General features: G+C 41.6%; 1 protein-coding gene across 4 annotated transcripts in view; it reads right to left on the reverse strand.

The window, feature by feature from the left end:
* Positions 1-22,432, reverse strand: part of HECTD4 (HECT domain E3 ubiquitin protein ligase 4) — a 66,824-nt gene that overhangs the window by 29,349 nt on the left and 15,043 nt on the right. The window contains exons 6-36 of one of the 4 annotated variants that reach the window (XM_057378107.1): positions 22,044-22,182; positions 20,692-20,862; positions 19,685-19,877; positions 18,207-18,368; positions 17,998-18,111; positions 17,691-17,831; positions 17,124-17,356; positions 16,573-16,718; positions 14,657-14,727; positions 14,005-14,110; positions 13,291-13,411; positions 12,299-12,421; positions 11,004-11,128; positions 9,821-9,974; positions 9,452-9,552; positions 8,457-8,655; positions 7,414-7,560; positions 6,176-6,280; positions 5,384-5,547; positions 4,821-5,054; positions 4,498-4,690; positions 4,239-4,343; positions 4,067-4,155; positions 3,567-3,742; positions 2,798-2,933; positions 2,503-2,644; positions 2,245-2,411; positions 1,545-1,691; positions 1,075-1,259; positions 513-666; positions 12-292 (exon numbers count right to left, since the gene is read on the reverse strand). In XM_057378107.1, coding sequence (XP_057234090.1) covers positions 12-292; positions 513-666; positions 1,075-1,259; positions 1,545-1,691; positions 2,245-2,411; positions 2,503-2,644; positions 2,798-2,933; positions 3,567-3,742; positions 4,067-4,155; positions 4,239-4,343; positions 4,498-4,690; positions 4,821-5,054; positions 5,384-5,547; positions 6,176-6,280; positions 7,414-7,560; positions 8,457-8,655; positions 9,452-9,552; positions 9,821-9,974; positions 11,004-11,128; positions 12,299-12,421; positions 13,291-13,411; positions 14,005-14,110; positions 14,657-14,727; positions 16,573-16,718; positions 17,124-17,356; positions 17,691-17,831; positions 17,998-18,111; positions 18,207-18,368; positions 19,685-19,877; positions 20,692-20,862; positions 22,044-22,182 — 4,724 coding nt within the window. Of the gene's footprint in view, positions 1-11; positions 293-512; positions 667-1,074; positions 1,260-1,544; positions 1,692-2,244; positions 2,412-2,502; positions 2,645-2,797; positions 2,934-3,566; positions 3,743-4,066; positions 4,156-4,238; positions 4,344-4,497; positions 4,691-4,820; positions 5,055-5,383; positions 5,548-6,175; positions 6,281-7,413; positions 7,561-8,456; positions 8,656-9,451; positions 9,553-9,820; positions 9,975-11,003; positions 11,129-12,292; positions 12,422-13,290; positions 13,412-14,004; positions 14,111-14,656; positions 14,728-16,572; positions 16,719-17,123; positions 17,357-17,690; positions 17,832-17,997; positions 18,112-18,206; positions 18,369-19,684; positions 19,878-20,691; positions 20,863-22,043; positions 22,183-22,432 lie in introns of all 4 variants that reach the window. The other 3 variants (XM_057378106.1, XM_057378109.1, XM_057378108.1) reach the window with 3 other exon arrangements.

A 22,432-nucleotide genomic window follows, 5' to 3' on the forward strand; every position in this document is an offset into this window, starting at 1 on the left:
GCTGCTGGTACCTGGCACGACGTAATCTGCCAGCTTTGCCAGCAGCAGGGAGGCAATCTTGGAGGCTGGGTCACTGGGATCATCCTGCTCACTGTTCAGAGAGGGCACTGAGTAACTCCAGGGAGGCAATTCCACGTTCCCACAGTCCTCAACACTCATGAGAGGCAGAGCAGCACGACACAGCTGCAGGATTATAAGCACCAGCTTTGGAGAGGGACGCTGATCCAAGAGAAGGGACAGAAGCTTGGACACACAGGCTGGCTGGCTCAGGATGGCTTTGCCTATGTGACTCCTGCAAGGGAAAAGAATTTTGAAATTAAACCAAATTAATTTGTTATTTACAAGATGTATTAAAAGCAATTTCAGTATCGGTCAAAACATGTGCAACAATTCCTCCATACCTTGACAGCACTGCTGAAACACTAAGATTAAGGGTCAGTTTTAGAATGGTTTGAAAAAATCCATGGGCTTTGATACACAGGAAAAAATACTCCAGAGCAAAGGTCTGGTACCTTGAGAGGTCATTGAGAAGGCTGAGGACATCCTGCAGTGCATCATTCCCTGCAGCCTGGTTGCCACAGCACTCGGTGGCTCGGGCCAGGTGGTTGGTGAGGAGGCTGGAGACCTGCCTGGCCAGCCCAGAGTGAACAGCATCTGTGGAGCCCCCTTTGGAAGGGATGGAAGAAAAAACAGCTGTAATTAACACTAATCAATGTCCACACCACAGAAATAACCCCTGACACATCTACCATTAGCCAATAGCCACTGTCTGTAAGTTTATGTGTGCTATGGGTGAGTTCTCCAGTAGGAGAAATGCCAAATGAACRCTCAGAATCTCTGGGTTCTCTGCTTATATTCAGACAGAACCAAGTGGCAAAACTTGCAACTATTTCCATGGGGAGGGGAAAAGCTAGAATTAAAAAACAAGAAGAAATAAACTGATTTTTGTATCCACTTCTCAAGAACCCACACAGTCCGAAGTCATGACGAATGACTGCCCTATTTTAAATACATTTACACCACTCATCAGGCAGTTCTAAAACACACAGCAGGARGATATTTCCAGATTCCTACCTTCTTCCTTCTCCCACTCCACACAGCGGTTGGCYAGCACCTGGAAGGCAGCCCAAGCCATGGTGGCCACCTTCTGTTTCTTGGTCTGCTTCTCATTGGAGCTGGACTCTGTCTGGCTGCTCAGGCTGCACAGCCGGTCCATGAGCTGGACCAAGCCACTGCGCACCAGGCACTTCTCCTCGCTCCTGCAGGAGAAATTCAGGGTGGAATTCACTTCTCCATCACTAACAGACACAATGGGAACCCACAACTTGCTGTTAACTCAGTAATTCATTAATTCACTTGGCAGAAAGATGGTTCTGTCCCTCCCTTGTCCTCCACAGATGAAATTGTGAAGGAATTTAACTCAGTATTCTCAGATGCTCCCCACCATGAAGAAGGAGGGTGTTTTACACTATTTAATGTTTCTCCTTAAGGCAGAGCTCACTAAGGCCAGGAGTGGATGCCCCCCTTCCCTTCCCCTCCCATACCTTGTGTAGGGAATGGTGCACAGGAGGCCGATGCTGTTGGCACAGGCGATGGGGTACCGGGCACACAGGGACACCACCGATGTCATCGTCTCTCCAAAAGCCTCCTGCACCTGCTCCACCATCCCACCACAYGTCAGCTCTTCGATCCTGTTGGGGGATAGAAATTGGCAATGGAAGGCTTCAATTTACAGAATTCCAAAGGTAGCTTGAAGGAAATAATAATCAGTGCATTTAATAACATTTAATGCATAACATTTAATAATAAATGTTAAGACTTGCTCAAAGGAATAGGGAAAACTGCAAGTGACTCATGTTTTCATAGGCAATATGTAAACAAGAGAGTTAAAGCTCAGTCATCCCACCACAAACAAAACACAAAACATTTATTACATTTAGATGACAGTACCACTRATACCTCCTAATTAACATCAATTTRGAATTAAACGAAGAGAGAAGGATATCCTCTATATACATCTGGGTACGTGCCAGCCCAGTAAGAAAGGAAAGTTCATCTACTCATAAATAAAAGTGTTTTTTAGAAGTTTCTGCCTTTTTACCCCACAAGAGCCAAAGTTTTTGTYGCAACCTTAGCTTTGCCAACTTGTGCCCTCACAGCTACTCATTTCTGGCTTTCCCCTGTGCAAAGCAATTTAGTCCCTTCTACAGAGGACAAACACTGAATTTTGGAGAATGCACCCACCTCGGCCCTCCCTGGAGCACCATGGTCACCGGGCCCACSAGGTGGGTCACGCCCCCGACACGCACAGCGGCTGTCAGCAGCTCCCTCATGTGCACCAGGGCCTGCTTCCTGGTGTTGCCACGTCTCCAGCGGGTCTGGGCAGCCAGCAGGAAGCTGCTGCTGGACACCTGAAAGGTTTGGGATGGGATTTTTGTCAGACACAAACTGAGACCTCCCGTTTTTGCACAAGTTGTAACTTGAAATAAAATAACGACGTACGGCTTGGTCAGGGTTTGTTCCGATGAAAGCAAAGAGCTGCCCCAGCAGGACACTGTAGGTGGGTTTGTCCCTGCTGTCCTCGATGGCCAGGGACTGGAGCAGGGTGAAGGAGCTGCTCCTGTGGCTGGTCACGTGCCGGCGCCTGCGAGGGAGCAGCAATGTTACACCTGGCAGCAGGAACCTGATGCAGCCACCACAAATCCTGCTGTGCTGGCAGCRAGAAACTTTGATCAAGCTGATCATTTGAACAACACAGGCACAGAAGTGTAAAGGGAAGGAATGAACCCTGCTCTACCTCTGGCTGGCCCGGGCAAACTCAATGTCCTCGTTGCCAATCATCTCCAGGTCGGATGGGGCRGACATGCTGCGCAGGAACACAGGCTGGCGCACGGCGTGTGAGATCACCTTGGCCTCAGAGGCTGATTTACAGGCTGACGGATTATAAAATAATTTTTAAAAGTCATTAGTGGTGCAGGAAATGATTTACAAACAGGGTCTAAAATCACTGCTTGATATCCCAGTGAAAGCTGGAACACAGAGTGGGGAAAACCCTAAGCAAGAATGTGCAATGAAGCTCTGAGAATTTTCCCGTTTTCAGTCTTGTTGGGAGTTAAAGATTTGGAATTGAAGGCTTCAATCCACAAACTTCCAAATGTAGCTTTAAAAAAATAATAATCAGCTCATGTTAAGAATTACTCAAGGAAGATTTAGAAGGAGAACTGCAAGTCACTCATGTTTCCATATGAAACAGGTAAACAAGAGAGTGTGGAACTTACAGATTAAATCTCATTACAAGTAAAATACAAAACCAGCTCTGATGACTTTCCTGTTACAGGTATTGTTTCAAAATAGATTTCTTTTGATTTGGTGAAGGATTTTTTCCCCAATAAATCAGGAGACTGGTTTAAATTCCAGATATTATAAGTCAGATCTTAATTTACGATCATTAAGGCAATCAGAAAACAATGATTCTATTTTATTTATTATAAAATATTTAAGAAAAAAAGAAGTTTCAGAAGAGGGAAAATTAAGAAATGAAAGGTATCTTTGGAAAATGCTGGTACCTGGAGTCTCTGCAGGGGTCCCAGATATGCTCCTTGTGATCCCAGACTGTGCTGCAATGGTGACATGCAACAACAGCTCTGCTCTGTTCATCAAGCTCTTCACTAAGGTTTTTGTCTTTGCTAAGGGATGAGAGGTTTTCTGAATCAGGGAATTCACCTCTTGGAAAAACTTCTCCCTAGGATTATGAAAGAGAAGTRAAAGAAGCAAATTCAGTGATGTTTGAATGCTTTCTGAAAGGAAGTGTTACTGTGGAAAAGGTCAGTTGAAGAGGACATATGGCATCAATCTGTTCTATGCCAACAAAGAAGAAACCAAAAAAAAATTAAAGAAATAAACAAGTGATTCAGCAAACATAAGCAGCTGTAGGGATTAATATTRATATATTTAGCACAAAAGTTTCAAATCATTTCATCAAATACAACTACTTTTGGAACTCCCTGAAATTCCCCTGAAGCTGCCCCTCCTTTGAGGCCTTCCCTAAACGCTCCCTAATACTGACCTTAATGCCAGGACCACGTTCTCAAGATCGCTCCCATCAAAACAAACTTCCTTCATTGAACACAGGAGYTCCAGCTCCTTCATCTTGCTCTAAACAAAGAGAGGGAGAAGGATGAACAGGTTTTGAGAGAGCAGGGTGAGCCACAAGCACCCACAGCAGTCTCAGTGCTCACCTCGTTGAAGTGATAATCATAAAAAAAAGGGACATTGTTCTCCAGTTTCCCGTGCATGGCATCATCCACCTCGTTCTGCCACTTTTGCTCCAGCTCAGCCACACTCTGGTAAAGAGGCAAAAACCACAMTTGTTGCACTTCAGGTGTAGAAGGGATTTCTACAGAAGAAATCTGAGTACATTTTGTATTTCTGTGGTGCTACAATACATCTTTATTCTCAAAAGAGGCCTTCTGTTGTTACAAATAATTTYATTTTTACCTGCAGCTGTCTCTCCATGGCATTCAGCTTCTTAAAGGTYTCTCCCATAATTTTACAAAGTAAATCATATTCTTCAGCATGTTCTTCCTGATACTGGAAATTTATCAGGGACTGAAGAGCATCAACCAAATTCAGATGTTTAATGACACATGAAACCACCATCTCTTCCATGACTTCTGGCTGGATCACTTCCCTAGGGTTCCAGGGAAAGCCAAACTCATTAATCAGGATTTACAAACCTGGACAATTCATACTCATAAATCATCAGATGCTGCATTCACAAGCAAGGTTAAAAAAAGCAGAGTGAAACAAAGGTTCCTTACTTTATACTGGGTCTAAACTGAGGCCGAGCACGTCCAGAAATTTCCCTGAGCTTGATCATGATTCCTGGGGGCAGCCTGATCCTGGGCAGATCAAAGTAGTGTCCAACAGGAGGCACCAGCACATCAGAGGGATACGTGAATTCCCTGTCCTCGTCTATAGTGAGGGGCAAGGGAGAAGGGCTTGGAGTAAGGGCTGGAGATATGACCCCATTGGCTTCCACCTGCCACTGGCACCTGCAGCAAGAAATCAAAACCAATGAAAAGGATTTTTATTTCCTCCTTCATTGAGGAAGACRATTCTGTCAATGATACATTACGAAGATTAAATATTGATATATGTGTGGCTTGCAGCAAGTATAACCCAACCCTACTTTTACTCTAAAACCCGCTCTGTTTTAGAGAATTTTCCCTCAGTTTTAGGCAACACAAACTGCTGGACAAACTCCAGGAAAAAAGACCCAAACATCACCTTAAAGCACAGACTTGAACACAACTACACAAGTCACCTCCCCTAGAAAAAAAAAAACACTCAGATCAAATTTTTGTGGTGTTTTTTTTTTTACCTTTGTAAAAGTTTAGATCTTAAGAGCTCTTGACAGGTTTCTTCATCTTTGGTAATTTCTGGCCCGTTGTACAAGATCCTCAGCATGGAACAGGCCAGTACGGAGAGGCCCAGGGCCAGGTCAACCAGGAATGGCAACCCTCCTGACACATCCTCTGAGGATTCCTGCAGAACAAACAGGGAGAAGTTTAACCARGCAATCCACCAGGAAGTCCTTTCCAGTATATTCAAGATAGAAGATTTTATATGTAATTTTTTATTTGTAAGATACAGCTCAATATCAATCTTAAATCTTAAGATTTAGAGCAATTTATAAGAACTCAAGACAAGACATAAGGGATTTAAAMTTTATTTTCCTGAACCAAGAAGGAACAGGTAAAGTTATTTTTGRTTCAGTCACCCTAGTTCTAACTTCCTGATAGTGGGATTCAAGATTCCCTGTGTTCAATTCCTGTGATGATCCCTAGCATCTGTGATTTTCAGGTTGTTACAAAGAAATCCTGACCTACAAGCAGCAAAGGATGTTRAATGGCTTTCCATGCCAGCAGACAGATAAGACATATTTGATAAGAACCATCTCCACAAATCCCTAAGCCTGTGCCAGCCCATCCACAGCCATGTCCCCATCTCAAATTCTTTCCATCATTTGTCTCACTGCCCAAACCAGTCAGTTACTGCTGGTTTCCATTTCAAACTGCCACGCTGGAAGCACATTTCCACTGATGTGGAATGTGCAGCAGGCAGAAGGCAGTGGAAGCTGAAGCTGTCCCCTGGAATTGTCCCCCTGCAATACCTGTGCTCGGACAGTGCAGGCAAAGCCCCACATGGCTTTGTCTGGAGTGTTGTGCTCCCGACCACTCCGCATTTCAAAGGAGAAYGTGACTGTGTCTCCTTCCACCTTCAAATATCCACGGCAGGAAGGGGGGAAAAAGAAGAAAATATATTTAATAATTGAGGCAAACAAACAGGCTTTTCACACAAGGGGTTTATTTTATAGATTAATGCTTTTAATGACAGTTATCAGGGTGTTATTTTTATCTCAAATGAGATATTCTGATTTAAGATTTTTCCCTTTTTGTAAAGGTGTYTTTCACTGGACAACTTAATCTCAATTTTGCTGCTGGCTGACTACAGGAAAACAAAAAAGAACCACCATAGCTGTAAAATGAAAAGCAGAAATTATCAATGTGTTAATCAGCCTTGATTTTCACTGTTTGTCTGCAAGAAACCAGGCAATAATTAATAATTCTCTTCCAGAAGGAAGACAGTCAAGCTCTTTGATTAGAAGAATGATAACAAACGAATCAAGGAGTTTGCTAAAAGAACAGTATCAAAATCCATGTGTGAAAATTAAAGCAAATTCCATTGTGAACAATGGAGTTCCCATCTGGAATTTGCTTTCCYGTTTATTACCTCTTGATTTCTTTTTACAATGTTCTTTTGTTATGTAAATAAGCCCAGTTTCGGTGTGGGACAATGTAGCAGCACAAATATATATATATTAAACAAAAATAAAATCAAACTGCAGTGAGTCTGAGAGAGGACACTGCCAGAGGATTGAAATGCTGAGGTTTCAAGAYGTTTGAGTTTTAGTTTTATTGCCAAAAGCAGCCAATGAAATTTTAAAACCCAAGAGAAGTGGTTGGAAGTTGTTTGTTACATTTACTGATTTATGTATTTGGGGTTACAATAAAAAAAAAAGATTTTAAGGGAATCTGCACAGACTGTGCAAGAACTTCTCCTAGGAGGGTGTACTTAGGAGAAGAGCAGTRTCATTAGAGACTCCAGGATTCAAATCTATCCATCAGGAATTCCAGTAAGACACAAAACAAACTCCGAGGGAAGCATCACACGGAACACAGAGCCGAGTTTAAAGTTATCCCGCAAGGACACCACAGCTCACTGRGCAGGGATCTCATCATGGATAACTGTACACTGAAAAGCTTGGAATGCACAGCTGAGAGGGAAAAACAGGTTGGGTTTCCAAAGGGAATTTTCTATGGGAAATAGCGGGGGATGATAATACTGTACCTTCACTAAGTCCTTGGGCCACCCCGTTCCTAAGACACTACGGCTGCCATATCCCAGTGTATTGCCTCCATACTCAGCAACCTTCCTACTGTTTGTGCTAGGACCAGCATAGATCACCAACTTCAAAACATAAAATACACTGTTAGACTGTAAGAGAAAAACAAGAAAACCTAATAATAATAATAATACTTAGCACTTCCACCGCGCTTTCGACTCTCGAAGCGCTCCATGCACATGAAGCAATCYTCACAGCTTGGTGAGGGCAGCAGGGTTAAGTATTATTATCCCCATTTTACAGATGGGGAAACTGAGGCACGCARGGACTCGAGGGGCTTGGTCCCTGCTCACACAGGAAGCAGGGTTCAGGAGAAATCCTGACTGCCAACCCTGAGCTACAGAACAAAGTCCATCCCTATCAGTGAGGGGCTGATCCTGCTCCCAGCAAAGCCAAAGTTTTGTCAGTGACTTTGGTGGGAACATGAAGAGCCTGGAGTTCTTTTGGGGGAGTTTAATCAGTAATGGATGACATTAATATAAAAAATACMCCCATTAGTTATTTATGAGCATCCCAGCACTTGCTCTATGCCAAAGAATAAACAGCAGCACTCAGCAAACAGCRCAAGCAGCTCTCTGATAATACAAAGTCGATAAGTGCTATTGGTTGTTTTCTTAAAATTAAAGTACTTGTTCCTATTAATCCAGGTAAACAAGCTATTTATCATCAGGGAAAAAGAATCTCTCCAACTCTGCCTAGTTGAACCCAACTGTGCAGATCAAAGGAGGCAGATAGATTAAAATTTGGGAAATAAGGAAAACCGAACATGAGTAAAAATGAGAAAAGTCAAACTTGGACAGTCTGAGCCAGCCTGAAATTATTTTTTAAAACACAGAAGAACTGACAGAATTTCTAAGGGGAAAAACAAATCCAACGCACCCCTCAACCCACAAATCCCTGGAGCCTCCCACAATTCTCCCATAGCAAAATTCCCCCTTTTTTGAGGGAATTCCCTCATKGCAGAGGTGCTGAGCTGGCCTTTGCTTACCTTGTCGTAATCATATTGGGAGGAGCATCTGTTGTCAAATCTAAGATACAAACAGCGGGCTCCTGGAATGTGCACAGTTTCTTTAAATTTATAGTTATCCCTGACRGGATGGACTGTCTCCACAGTCTTCCCAGCAGCCCAGGGAGCAGGGATCTTCAAACCAGTCAGGAATCCTGGCTCTTCCTTCTCTTCCAGCATCCTGAAATTGGAGTGAGAAATCAGGCCTAAAATACAGCACACAGATTTCTAYTGTTCCAACGTTAAGATATAAAGGACTTCAAATCACCCCTCAGTACTGACACAATGTCACAAAAAACTGACTCCTGGTTTTAGGCACAACTGTATTGAAAGAATTCATATATTATATATATTATTATTATTATTATTATATAGTTACATATATAATCATTATTCATACATTATAGATATTCTTAKTCACAAAAATCCTATTATCACAATTTTTTTAATTCTCCAATGCTGCAAATAAGCAATTTTATTTGATTTAGCAGATTGTTTCTGTTCCTAAGCAGGAGCTGGAAAACTTTGAGCTGAGACACAGCATTTAAATGCAGGAGTTATTTCTCTCTGCAAATTAAACCATTTAATAGCTTTGCAATGGTTTTAATTCTGTATCTCATGCTGCCAGAGCAATTTACATTTTCTCTTGATGGTCCTCCTTAGCYTAATTTATTGCGAGAGGAATGTTCAGAATTAATTCCCAATGCTTGAGGTGAAGGAAAAAACCAAAACAAACCATATTCTGTGTGAACAACCTGAAGATACTAAGAGTTTAATTCTATATACAGACCAGACTTTGGAACTAATTACCTTTTGCAACAGCTTATATAAAACTGAGRCAGCCTTAGAAATCATTACAGCATACATTTAAAAATTATTTCAAATAAAAACTGCTGCTTTATCCCACAGCAATGGTCAAATGGACATTACAGCTCAGAGTTTATCCCATGAAAAGACCCAAATGTAAAGAAAATCACCTCTCATCAGGTAACTGCTTCCCTTTCTGCTCTGGAGCACAACTGGGGGAACTGTTCAGCTCTGAGAAAACTGGAGACTGGGTTTTAAGCAGCAGTGCAGTCTGTGGCCCAAAATACACAGTGTTAGGGAGATGCAAACTGTAAAGCATTTTAAGAGCTCATTATTGCAATAATTAACAATCCCACTGTTGTTATTGACAATAAATCATTACTGAGTAGCTCCTGGAGCAGTCCAATTTARCATTCAGCATCAGCAGCTTTGGCAGCTGTTGAGAAATTCTTAACTCTGGRCTGTGGATGAGCCACTGCAGGAAGCTGAGCAGCATTTTGGAGGTCCCTGACAGCCCAGGGGTGGCACAGAGCCCGTACCTGACTGGTGTAAAGCACCAGCTGCACCAGCTGAGGCATCAGAGCATCAGCCATGGTCAGGGTCTGCAGGTTTGGGTGCATCAGGGAGGTCAGCAGCACAGGCAGCAAGTGGCCAAGCATGGTGGCCTTTGTGATCTGCTCCAGGCCTTTTAACCTGTAAGGAGAGCCCAAGTTACACAGGAACAACTGTTCTCACTTGTGAGTTTTAGTTAYGTTTTATCTTGTAGCAGCAATTCAAAATTCAGCAGAGRATGTTTGTAGCATATAAAAAAAAATCCCCCAAACAATCTTGAAACCACTACAATTTCTCCCAAGTGTCAGTGACCTTGAATTGCTGACAATTCTCACTGAACAATCACAGAGCAGAGCCAGTAAATCAACAGTTTCATAATTACTTAGAAAAGGATAAGCCCCCCTGGGCACAGGATGAAAGTCCCCATCAAACACAGATGCACCAGTGTGGATATCAGCTCCCAGCACATGGAGCTCAGAGGACTTGAAAAGAATTGGCAGCTACAAAAATATATTTGAACATGAACTCATCTGAAAATATCACCCAGGAATTGTGTGTTGTCAATAAACACAACTAATCTTTCAGGCACAGAGAAGCAGAAAGTGAAACCTGGAACAGCTGGGACAGGGAGCTGTTTGTTTGAGGAGAGAAAAGTTCACAGCTTTTGTTTCCATCCCATTCCCAAGGTGTATTTTTAAGAGGAAGAGAGACAGGGAAGAGTAGGTGACACCATCTGATGGAATATGTGGGATATCAAAACARCATCCAAGGCTTGTCATGGATAAATATCCAGTCCAAGCTACCAGGGATGTAACTAGCAGGAATTTAAAAATAAAGAGATTGCTCTAGCTGACAGGAGTATACCGAACTAATTACAGTTTATTTCCAAGTATCCTACTCATAAATCCCATTTAACTAACTAAAACCTTCCCAATTTGAGTTTCCTATAGAAATAGCAACCTACAGATGATCAGGAYTGACACAGAGAGTGATTCTAAATTCTCCTCCAGCTGAGTGCTAAACAACTGCTATAGGAAGGAACAGTTCCTATGCATTCAAAGCTCAAATATAAAGTGATAAATTATAATTAATGCTAACTGTGCTTGTACAATAAGCCACAAAGAGGAACAGCTCCCTGTTTCCAAATTAGGATCCTCCCACTTGTCTTACCTTTGCTCCCTGTCAGAAATGTCACTGTTAATTAGTGCTGTAGTGACTTGTTGCAGCATTTCTAAGACTTCATCACATCCTGTCAGAATTTGTGTGGCAAGAGACAAAATGCTGGTCTTGAGTTCCTAAGCACAAAAAAAGTATTACAGGATACTTAAATTCTTAGAGAATCCCAAAAAACAGACAACAGAACAAAAAGATGGATTTCCAAATGAAAAGAATGATAATGTGACCTGGCAGGCCTGCAGCAGGAGATTCATCCAAGACTTAAATTTGATTAATGTTAAGCCCCAAAGTGCTGGGAGAAACTAGGTGCATGTTTTACAGGATGCACATCCAGTTTCTAGAGGGAAGGAAGCCCCAAGTCCAGCACAGGAGAGAGCTGAGAGCCAGCCAAGGGACAGGACTGGTGACACAATGTCCTAGCAGGGATGAGGAGCACTGCAGAGAGAGAAACTGAACAATGAACACGGGGGTGAATAGTGAGACAAGAAAAATACTCCAATATTTAGCATTTACTCAATGAGCCTCAACAAATCACTTCCAACTGCAGCAGCTCACAAGCACACACAGCCTCAAAGAGCAGCAGAGAAAACCAGCTTAGCAAAATACCAGAAATTCAGAAATCAATTCCATTAGAGAAGAATTATTATCAAAACTGCTGTGACCAGACAACTGCACTCGAGRGCAAACCTGGCTTCTGGGAGTTGGCTGAAAGCTATTCCAGCAGTGTGAAAAGGCAGTATTTTAATAAAGTTTATACCAACAAAAGCCCATCCTCAAAACTTGTCCTCTAACAGCTTCCCTGCCACAAACTTTATTCTATTTCAGACAACTGATGGAGGTGGTTCTACACAAACTTTGCTTGCTAAAACTGCAAAAAAGCAGAAGCCAGGTAAGGCAAATGASAAAACCCTTTTCTATTTATTTAAAAAAACTTTTTCAAGGACCACCTGAGTGCTTTGGAAAAGAATAAGTGTCTGGGGCCAGAAAATGTGTCCAGAAAAGCAAATTCCCATTCCTCAATCCTACTAGCCCATATTAAAATATATTTAAAATCTCATTATCCATATATTTAGGAAGGGAAGTGCCTGCTCTCACTGATAATATGGACTGCAAGCTGGAATCCTGAACACACAACAACTGCAGATTTTACTCTGGACAGTTTTTCCCTGTTCTCCAGCTGTTTCTCAAAAGGAAAAGATCCACCAGCAAACACACTGCGGGTACAAGGTGTCACAGGCACACTGATTGGAGAGAGCCATACTAGAATAAAGCTTGGTGTTTACCTGTACCTTCAATGTCTCTCCCTGCAAGGAGCTGTCACTGTCATCATTGTCATCAGGTTTAATCAAAATAGTGTTACTGAGGAGGTGGTTCTGCACAGCCATCAGGTACCGCAAGCACGAGGACGCAGCCTTGAACACAAATAAGTAAAACTTTGCATTATCCAAAGCCTTCATCAAACCTGAGTCAGGCAAGCCTCAGACTTGGAAGGTGGAAAGAGGAAAAAAAAAAAAAAGGTTGAGGAAGAAGATAAGGAAAAGSAAAGAAATAATTTTACATATTTAAGAGGAGAAACCTGGTTGCAAATGCTGAATTTTGTGAAATAAGTCACAAAAATATAGAGGCAGTACAAGTTTGTTCAGGTTTGGAACATTATAGCAATATTCAAGAACTCTAAGAATTAATTAATTCTTCAGATAATGCCACCAGAGACAGAGATTTAATTCAAATTCCTGAAGGTGATGGTTCCATACCACTCCTCCTTTCCCACCCTCCTGCAGCACAGGCCAGGACTTCCTGTCTGCTCCCAGCATTTTTATGGAAGCTCAACCTGCCTTTCTCAGGGAGCTGATCCKGCTGAAAACATTTCCACATCCTTTTACCATCAAATGTTAGCTATCACTCCTTTTTATCTGACACTGATAACTCTTTCAGACTGTATGAACCATTATACACAACTGCACGTTTGATTTTTTAAGCTGCTGCAATGCTTTGAATATTGAGACCCACAAACTTCCCCTAAACCAAATGGCAACCAGAGCAACTGGAAAATAAATCCATGTATAAACTTGTTCCAGCATTATGGAACATTCCAGCATTTCTTTGCTGTGAGAAATTATTCTTTCCTTCCCTGCACAGCACAAACAAAAGAAAATATTTTGGATTTGTTAAGACACAACTATAAAAGTTTCACCTTCATTTACTCAGTGAAGAGGGTGGATTCAAGGAGGAAAAGAGGCCAAAAGGCAGATAGACTTTTATCAAAACACTTTTTACTTACAGGCACAGTTGAAAGAAGCCTTTGAAAGTCATCTTTAGATACAGTTTGGCACTTGGTGATTAAGACACAAGATTCTCGGACAACAATCTTGAGGATGTAGTGCAAGAGCTCATCATTGAGTCTTCAAAAGAGGCAAGAAAGGTGGAAAATGTTCAKCATTAATTGTTGTGTGTTTTGTACAGCTAAGTTCACTCTGCAAGSTGGATTCCAGTTTCTAGGAAACCTGAACAAGGATCTGTTCAACTTCAAATTCAGACACAAAAACCCAAGCCTGAAATGTTTAACAAGTGCAACAGGTTTCCAGGGATTTGCTGCACTGTGCTGCTCTAAATCTGTGATTTCTTATGGCTTCTGTAGAAGTCTCCTCCCAACTTGAACAGGTACTTGAGACTGGCAGTTCTACTGCTGCAAAGTCACTTCATGGAGTGATTTGCACAGAAATACCATACAATTATATTTAAGAAATTATCTTTCACATTCAGTGTGAACATGGCAAGGAACAAGGAACCCCAAACTGAGTTTGTATACAGAATCTCCAAAGTTTGCCCTAAAACATCAAATCTCTCTCCCTCATCCAAATGAAATTTTTCTCCCACAGACACAAAAACATTTCAGGTCACACTGCAGGAACACAACGAGCAATTCCAGCAAAAGTTCCTGCAAGTTCACCTCAAGCAAATAACAGAAAAATACAGGAAAATGGAGGCTTTTTACCTATAATGATCATCATCTTCACTTCCAAATCTGTTGTTCTGCAGCTGCTCAGCTAAATTAGTCAGGATAACATCCCGGAGCTGGGAGAGGCCACTGTTCCTCTCTCCTACAAAGGAAATAAAAAACTTTTGCAAAGCAGCATTTTACAGAATTTATTTTAGTTGCCTGCTATCTTGTTCAACACAAACACAGCTCAGAAATGGCTGAATTCCCAGGGTCACCAGAGCTGCTGCTCAGACTGGGAGCACTTTCCCTGCTCATGGCACCACTGGAAATTCCAAACACTTTGAGGACGAATATGTTCCCGTGAAGTAACAAATTACTTCAGTAATTTGAAGTAAGTAATTTGGGAGAATCAGCTGCTCCCAAGCCCAGATTCCCATTTCCTGGTGAACTCAAGGACATTATTCCCCCTACAATCAGGGCTAACATGACATCGGATTACAGGGTAACTGCAAATATTCCTTTTCTCCACCTAACCTACCCTTGGCCATGCAGAATTTGAAGCATCCCATAATTTCCTAGAAAAGGATTTAAAGCAGAGTAGTGCCCAATATCCCAAACTGTTCTCCCTCCAAAGCTTCAGATTCACTTTGATTTTTTTGTTCTGTTAGAAAAACCCCACTCTCACCTGGCAATAAGACAATCTCACCTTCAGTTAAGACCAATTTCAATAAATTATTGATTTCTGCTTCTCCAGGATACAGGATATTTAAACCAGAGCTAAGGAAAAGATAAAACCATGAATTACATGATRGATTTAGAAGTGAACAAAACCATTTCAATGGACATGTGACAAAGGGCAGCACAGACTCTCAGCAGAGCTGATGGAACATTTACAGTTGTAAAGGCTTAGAAGAGCATCCTCCATATTTTAATATCAATATTAGGAAATAAGCAGCTGTTTTCTCCAGGAATCTCTTGTAATCGATTATATTTTATTCTTTAGGTCCCAAAGCTTCTCCAAGAGCTATTTGCTTCCCTCTGGAAAACTTCTCATTAAACACTTGAGCATAGGGCAGCACAATCAGTTTGTTAAGAAACAGAGGTGTCAGGGAAAATTATGATATCCCAGAAAAGATCTCCAAAAACTGGTGATAAGGTAAAAGCTGAGGCTTTCCTGTGACCAGAACAACAGAAAATACAWATAAAATTATCAAGTAATCACTACTGCTACAGTTTTGTACTTTCTGAAGACTGCCTCTATAGAAGTCTTAGTTTAAGCTACATGGAAGCTTCTGGAAGGAGCATTTCAGGAACACCCCAGCTCTGCAGAAACATTCCAGGTGGAGGTTTTTTCCCTCTAACTTGTGATGAACTCTGTCCTTTCTATGTGAATTCTCCCATCAAGATCACAATCACCTCAAAGCAGCACTTCATGCCTGTCTGATGTATTGAAATCGTTATGCAACTTTTCCATTTCCTTTCCCTCTTTCAGTAACACTTGCACAGAAAAGAAAACCAGAATGTTTTTCAGCTTCACACTGAGAGCAGAGATTATTGAAGCTTCTTTCCCTCTGGCTCATGCTGATCCACTCTGATAGAAAGCTCAGGAAAAGTTATCACACATTGCCAGCTACCTTTGAGGGTTACACTGGCATCAGAATCCCCCAGGGAGAAAACAGGAGGAGGGAAACACCATCCCATCCCCACTCTGGAGATGTTCAACAAGTCCCTGGAATACACAGGGTTAATAAACAAGATGTTCATGCAGGTGACAGCAGACACTTTTCCCTGTGAGAAAGCAGGTCCGTCCCTGAAAATGCCAGGTAAACCTCCTAAGCCACACTACTCTCCTTCACTCAGAGCTGCAGGGAGCCACAGAAATTCGGAATGTTGTGATTCACACCAAGAAAATGCAGGTTGATCTTCAAAAGATTTTGTTCTCAACCCCTGGAGCACTTCCCACTRGAAAGCAGGTTCTATTTGTCCTTGGCAGGCTGGAGCCAGCATTCCTGGGCCCTGAGATTGCCATTATCTCCTTTTCAGGACATACAACCACACTTTTTTTTGTCTCCCTGGGCCTTCAAGTCTTAGAGCCTTGTCAAGTATTATTAAAACTCTAGAGTATTATTAATCCTTCAAGTATTWATAATCCCTCAAGTATTACTAATTCTGCTTTTCCTGATGTTCCTTTTGTCCAGAAGTCYGTTGTTGTCACTTTAAACTGGTGTAACAGCTGCCAACAGCAGCTYTGCCTTTTCCAGAACACCAATGAACTGTGGAAGCTAAATAAGGAACTCATTCAAGAAAACTTTGCTCGAATTTAGCAACAATTTTATAATAAACATTAAAAAAAATCCTTAAAAGCAAATAAAAAATAAACAAACTGAAAGTATAGAAAGTAATTACTACCTGTTATTTCATCAAGATAAACACAYTGTATTTCTCTTCTTCCACAGACAAAAACCGTAATAATTTTGCTGTATTATGTCTTAAAATCCATCACATTACATTTTATCATATTAATGTAAAATCAACTGAATGCAATTTGAATGTTTATCTGTCACTACATTTCAAACAGACTAAAATCTGAGTTAAGTTGAACTTGATAAAACAGATATTCACCTAATAGCCAGACAAACTTCCTTCTGGATTTCAGAGCAGATCTGATCCCTTGGRGCCATCAGTAACTGCCACAGCAACAGGCCAGACCTTCTGACAATATCTCTGTTCCTTTCAGTTTGGGGGCTGAAGAAAAATTTAAAAACCACCTAAGAAAAACCAAATACAACAAAATTAATATTAAAAATATAAACGYTACTTACATTAACTCATTTTCTGCAGTCAGTTTCTCAAGCTATTTGTGTGGGTCTAGAAATCTCAGAGTCAGAATCTGATCTTGAATCAAAAAATGGGGGGGAAAATGGGAAGAAAGAAGGAAATAACCTCTATGGGTTTTATTTTAATCTATAAAGGCAGAGATTATATTTAAATTAGGGCTCTTAAATGAGTATATAAAATATTGCAAAGCCACTGTTAAATCAACCTCCAGTAACATGGATTACAATGGAAAAAAAAAGAAATTAAATAAAAATTAAACCAGTGGTTGCCTGTACTCCAAACCAAGTTTTTCATTTTTCCATGCGAATTTTGAAGTTCATTCCAGGTGTCTGTACCTGGAAGACAACGAGGATGCAGCGGATGATGCAGGTGTCCCCATTGACCATGGCCTTCTCCATAATGTCACAGATGCTGCTCAGGTGATGGGCTTCAATGGGATGCTGCTTGCCCAGGAAATTGCTGATGGGGAGGTTGTTGCTGGCTGCCAGGAGGTTGAGCTGGTGGATGCACATGGCACCAACATGGTGCAGTAACTGGTTAATGACCTCRTTTGTGGTTGTTGCATCCCCTGGAAGGACAGAAGAGTTCAAATGCTTTCTATGCAGACTGATCATCAGCTTTTGCTTCTAAAATATAATACATCAACTTCAGGGCACTAAAGGATCACCTAAGACACCTTTTTCGTGTGCTGAAGGCAGCAAGAATCTGGGATCTTCCATACGTGTCTCACTTGGTGCTTTTCCCTCTCTTAAATCAAAGCTAAACCATGATCAATATTTACAATTCTTTTCAGGAATGAACTCAACTTTCAACAGAAAGCTTCCAAGGATGTTTCTGTTTATTGTCTGATACTCATTTCACTTCCACTCTGTACAAAGTGCTGGCTTGTGGATTCCCCTCACCTTTGGGCTCTGCGATGACGTGACTCACTCCCAGCCTCTGGCACACGCAGTGGAATGCCTGGTTCCCAGGATTGCACCACTGATCAATATAATCATTGGAGCACGTCCAGATCATGTTATTCATTGTATCATAACAGGCACCTAAGAGAAGGAAAATATTGCACGTGCACATCAATTTGGTAGAAAACCAGACTGAAGCATCTTTATTTGCTTTGAAAGTTTGTAAAATTTCACCACGGACATGCAACCCCACCCATTCAAACCCAAATGGATTATTGAGAGCCCCAGCATCTGCAATATTCCTTACCAAGCCCAGGCACCAGAGCTCCCCGTCCGAGCGAGCTSCCTGCAGCATCAATGAGATCTGCTCTGCTGGTGAACTGCCCATCYGAGATGTTGAACACCAGGCTGGAGGCAAGAACTACACAGAAACACAGCTCCAATCARTTCCTGAGAAGTTTATTGCATTTTAGCCAGCCAAGCATTCCCAATCTGCCACAARCAGCTCTGACTTACTTTTTAAGGAGGACAAAGCACTGGTGCCCCCGAAGAGCGAGCGTGTGGCCGAGCTGCCCGAGCCCCCCGGGGGTGGCACCAGCATCACCAGGTACGTCCCACACGTGTAGATTGGGGTCTTTCTCAGCATCTTCAGGGGCAGCCCACAGCTCGTGTTGGCAGCTGCAAYAGGGACCAGAGAAAGGTYACAAACTGCWTTTCTGCAGAGCRAGGCAGAGCTCTGCTCAGGGCTTCRAGGGGATCAGTATTTAGAAGCTGTGTTAAGAAGTTTCTAAAGAATTCCAGAATGGTTTGGGTTGGAAGGGATCTTCAAGATCATCCCATTCCAACCTCATGGACMGGGACACCAGAGCTCCATAAACCTGGCCTTGAGCATTTCCAGGGATGGAGCATCCACAACATYCCTGTGGAGGGATGGCCTCCCAATCCCACACATTCTGTATCAAACCCCACAAGGCTACCAAGAGTTTCACAAGTTACTCAATTAAAGAAAACAACTCCAAAATAAAATATATAAAAAATTATGTCTAACCAAAACYATTAAGAATTATATGGCGATAATTRWATTGATCGCACTTAGAGCCAAATGATCTCCTCATATAGATCACTTGAGATTCACTATGCATTTACTATTTTAAGTTCTCCTGCTCCTCATGAAACGTAGACAGCCCAAATGATCTCCCTCCTACAACAGCTGATCAACACTTTTTGAGTGCTGACTCAAGAATTAGCCAAGAATAGCCACTTACTCTCCTTTTTCAGTAGCACTTGAGATGTTAAATGGCAAAACACAACCTTTAAAATAGCTCTCCAAGCTAACTTCTCGCCAAATTCCCTGGAAGCAGAGCTATTTCATGTATAATTTATTTTTATGGAAATACTTTTGATTGTTTCAAATTGAAGAAAGAAAACTTGCGAAGGAAGAGAAATAATTCAAGATAAACTGAATAAAATCTTAAGACAAATCTCACAAAGCTCCAGATCATCCTGAAACCATCAGTGCAGTTCATTCAAGATTCTCATTAACTTGGGTTGTTTCCATACAAGAATACCCAAACATTGTGCAGATGACCTCAGAAAAATGCAAAATCACTTTAGATTTGTAATATTCCAATGATTTGTGAAGCAATAGTTCCATTTCCTAACCTGTAGGCCATTTTTACACACCAATCAGAAGCCCAGCTGAGCTGCCAGCAGAGAAATGCAATTATCAGGTTCCCCAAACTAATTCAATAACAGAATTGGAAAAGGGTGCTACAAGCATTCTTCCCATTTTCCATTCCTAAATTTTCCTCACAATCCTAATTTAGCAAAGGAACTGATAACTCCAGCACTAAGCAAATACTGAGCGGATCCTCCAAATACGTATTTGGGGAAAAATACACACTTTTTAAAAAAAAAACCCTGTCCTAAGAGGTCAGTAATGAACAGGATGGATGCTGTGTGTGTTAAGAAATGAAAATTAAAGCATTTCTGACCTGCCTGGTCCTCCTTGAGGGTGTTGGAGATGGTGGAGCCYGTGAGAGCAGCGAGGGTGGCCGAGGGGGAGGCGCGGTACCGGGACAGGCGGCTCAGCAGCATYTCATTGATGCTCTTGGCAGATTCCCCCTCTTTCCTCATCAAGATAATTCTTTCCTGCAGAGGATTTGCTATACAAATGCCATTTTCTACCTAGTAAAATGCGGGAAAAATACTTTAGATGCTGAAATCCGTAAGTGAGAGAGATCACCTGAAATGAGCTGAAAATTAACCACCACAATCTATCAGGTAGGGAGACAAAACCGAAGTGTGCTGACAGAAGTTCTTGCAAAAAAAAAAGTTCTGAAAGCAAGACAGGAGTTGTTTGTGACTTTGTGTTTAATAGAATAATTGTATTAGACATGAGATAATAAAAGATATCTAATCTCTTTGAGATATTTAATAGAATATCTTCTTATTCATGCCTCTTTATGACAAGACTTGTCATAAAGTTGAATTCATTTAGGAAACTTGACTTAAAAATATATAATCCTCTTGTATTTTCTTAGTGATATTTTCTTCACTTGCAAATCATTTGGCTTGAGATCATCTTCCAGCCAAAAATTTGAAAAATKATTTCCTCAGACCATGATCTTCAGGGGATGTTTAATTGCAGAATGCATCTCTTAATRAAGATGTGATTTAGAGCGTTAGGGATTTTCGTAAGTTGTGCTACTACAGCCTCCCAATTCCAGCTCCACCATCCCACTCCATCCTCCTCTGCTGAGCCGAAATACAGACAGAAAAAATGCATTTGATGCTACACGAGAATTCATATTGCTAAATATGATAATCCTCTGGAGATGGAATTGGACAATTCACCTTCTGTTCAGTTATTTCATATAAATCCATTCAGATCACGCCCATGAAAACCCACACCTAATATGTCAATTAAAAAATGCTGATATTTAATTAAACTGGAGTCACGCCACCAACATCAGGAAAATAAAACACATGATTTGCTTACTATAATTTCAAAAATATCCATAAAGACAGAGTGGCCTTTGGGGGTTTTTTCRTTGAGGCTTGCAGGGGACCAAATCCAGTAGAAAAAGGTGCCATCTGAAGAAAGATGCACGGTGGTCATAGTGCTGCCAACTGGGAAGTGATTTACTGGCATTGGGATTATCTGACATACCTAGGARACAGAGAGCATCTTAACAGGTCTGATTTTGCAGTTTGGCCTTAGAAGTATGAACAGTATGAAAAACAAATAGAGATCAAATGCAGTCAGTGCAGAAGAGGCTTCACATTGGACTTAGYAGCAGCACTACATTGATTTATTACCAACAGCTATTCTATGGTATTTGCCAAATATCCAAACCAGCTCATCTATTTCAAATTTAACCTATCTAAAAATAAAAGGATCATCCCCTCTCTAATGATGGAGAGCAAGCCCACAGCACCACAAGGAAAATACACATCCTATTGAGTCACCTACTTTCTGCAACTTCTTTCAAAATTGCTTGAAACTTGAGAAGAAAAGGGCAATCTAAAGATTCTAAATTCTTGAAACACACTAGAAATAAATGTGCRTATCCATCCTTAAAACCACAGCAGGAAAAACCCCAAAGTAAACAAACTACCCCAGTTCTACCAAGGACAACAGTTGTTTAACTACAAATCACAACCAGATCTGCAACCACACCTGAATTCTGGGACAGCRGAAGAACAAAGAGCTGTTCAGAAAGAACACATTTTTGATTTAAACCAAAAGTCCATTCTGCTGTTGTTTGATTGTTTTTCAATGTGCCCACACTAGAATAACAAAATATTTTGAGTGGGAAGGGACCCMCCAGGATCATGAGCCCAACTCCTGGCCCTGCACAGACACCCCAACAATCCCACCCTGTGCATCCCTGGCAGCAATGTCCAAACGCCCCTGGAGCTCTGGCAGCCTCAGGACTGGGACCATTCCCTGGGAAGCCTTCTTAGAGCCCTGGCACCCTCTGGGGGAAGACCCTTTCCCTGATCTCCAACCTAAACCACCCCTGGCACAGCTCCAGCCCTTCCCTGGGTCCTGTCCCTGCTCCCAGAGAGGAGGAAGCTGCGGATTGGGATAAGGTAACAAGCTCTATCAGTACCCCATAATACAGTACAGTGTAATTAYAGATAAATACATATATTAAAAAGAYACACTGAAACAGTATAACWTCTCTACCACAACTTACAYATTCACCACACCATGACTTCAGGGTGGGGTTAGAAAAACRCAGATTCACAAAATATCAAACTTCAAGGATAAAACTAATTAAAGCTAGAATACATGTGATTCATTCAGCCTGTTTTCTTCCCACCCCATAACCCTGTCCCCTTTACCTGCAGGGTATGTTGATCCACGAGCTGGAACAGGTAGTGAGGTTTGCTATCAAAGGACACGGGCCGATGGAGGAGTTTGCCGTTGCCAAAAGCCACCCAGCCCGCCTCCAGCTCCTCGTTCCGACAGTACACAAACCCCCTGAAAAAAAACCCACCAGGATTTTCAAACYCCTTAAACCCTGCCCTGTTTCTTTGGGTTTGTTTTTTTTTTTCAAATAACAACTTGCAACCACAGTGTTGAACTTTGACTGAACTTACATTCAAGTCAGCAATTTGTGTTGTGAAAGGCTTTAAGCGTAAAAAGCCTCGTGGCTTTCAAGCAATGAAGAAGCAATGAGGTACAGTGAGTCACAGCTGCACTAATTACTTAATGAATGACATAATTAGCA

The sequence above is a fragment of the Malurus melanocephalus genome, unplaced genomic scaffold (assembly GCF_030028575.1).
Source record: "Malurus melanocephalus ecotype Western Australia unplaced genomic scaffold, MMel_1.1 scaffold_340, whole genome shotgun sequence".
Lineage (NCBI taxonomy): Eukaryota > Metazoa > Chordata > Aves > Passeriformes > Maluridae > Malurus > Malurus melanocephalus.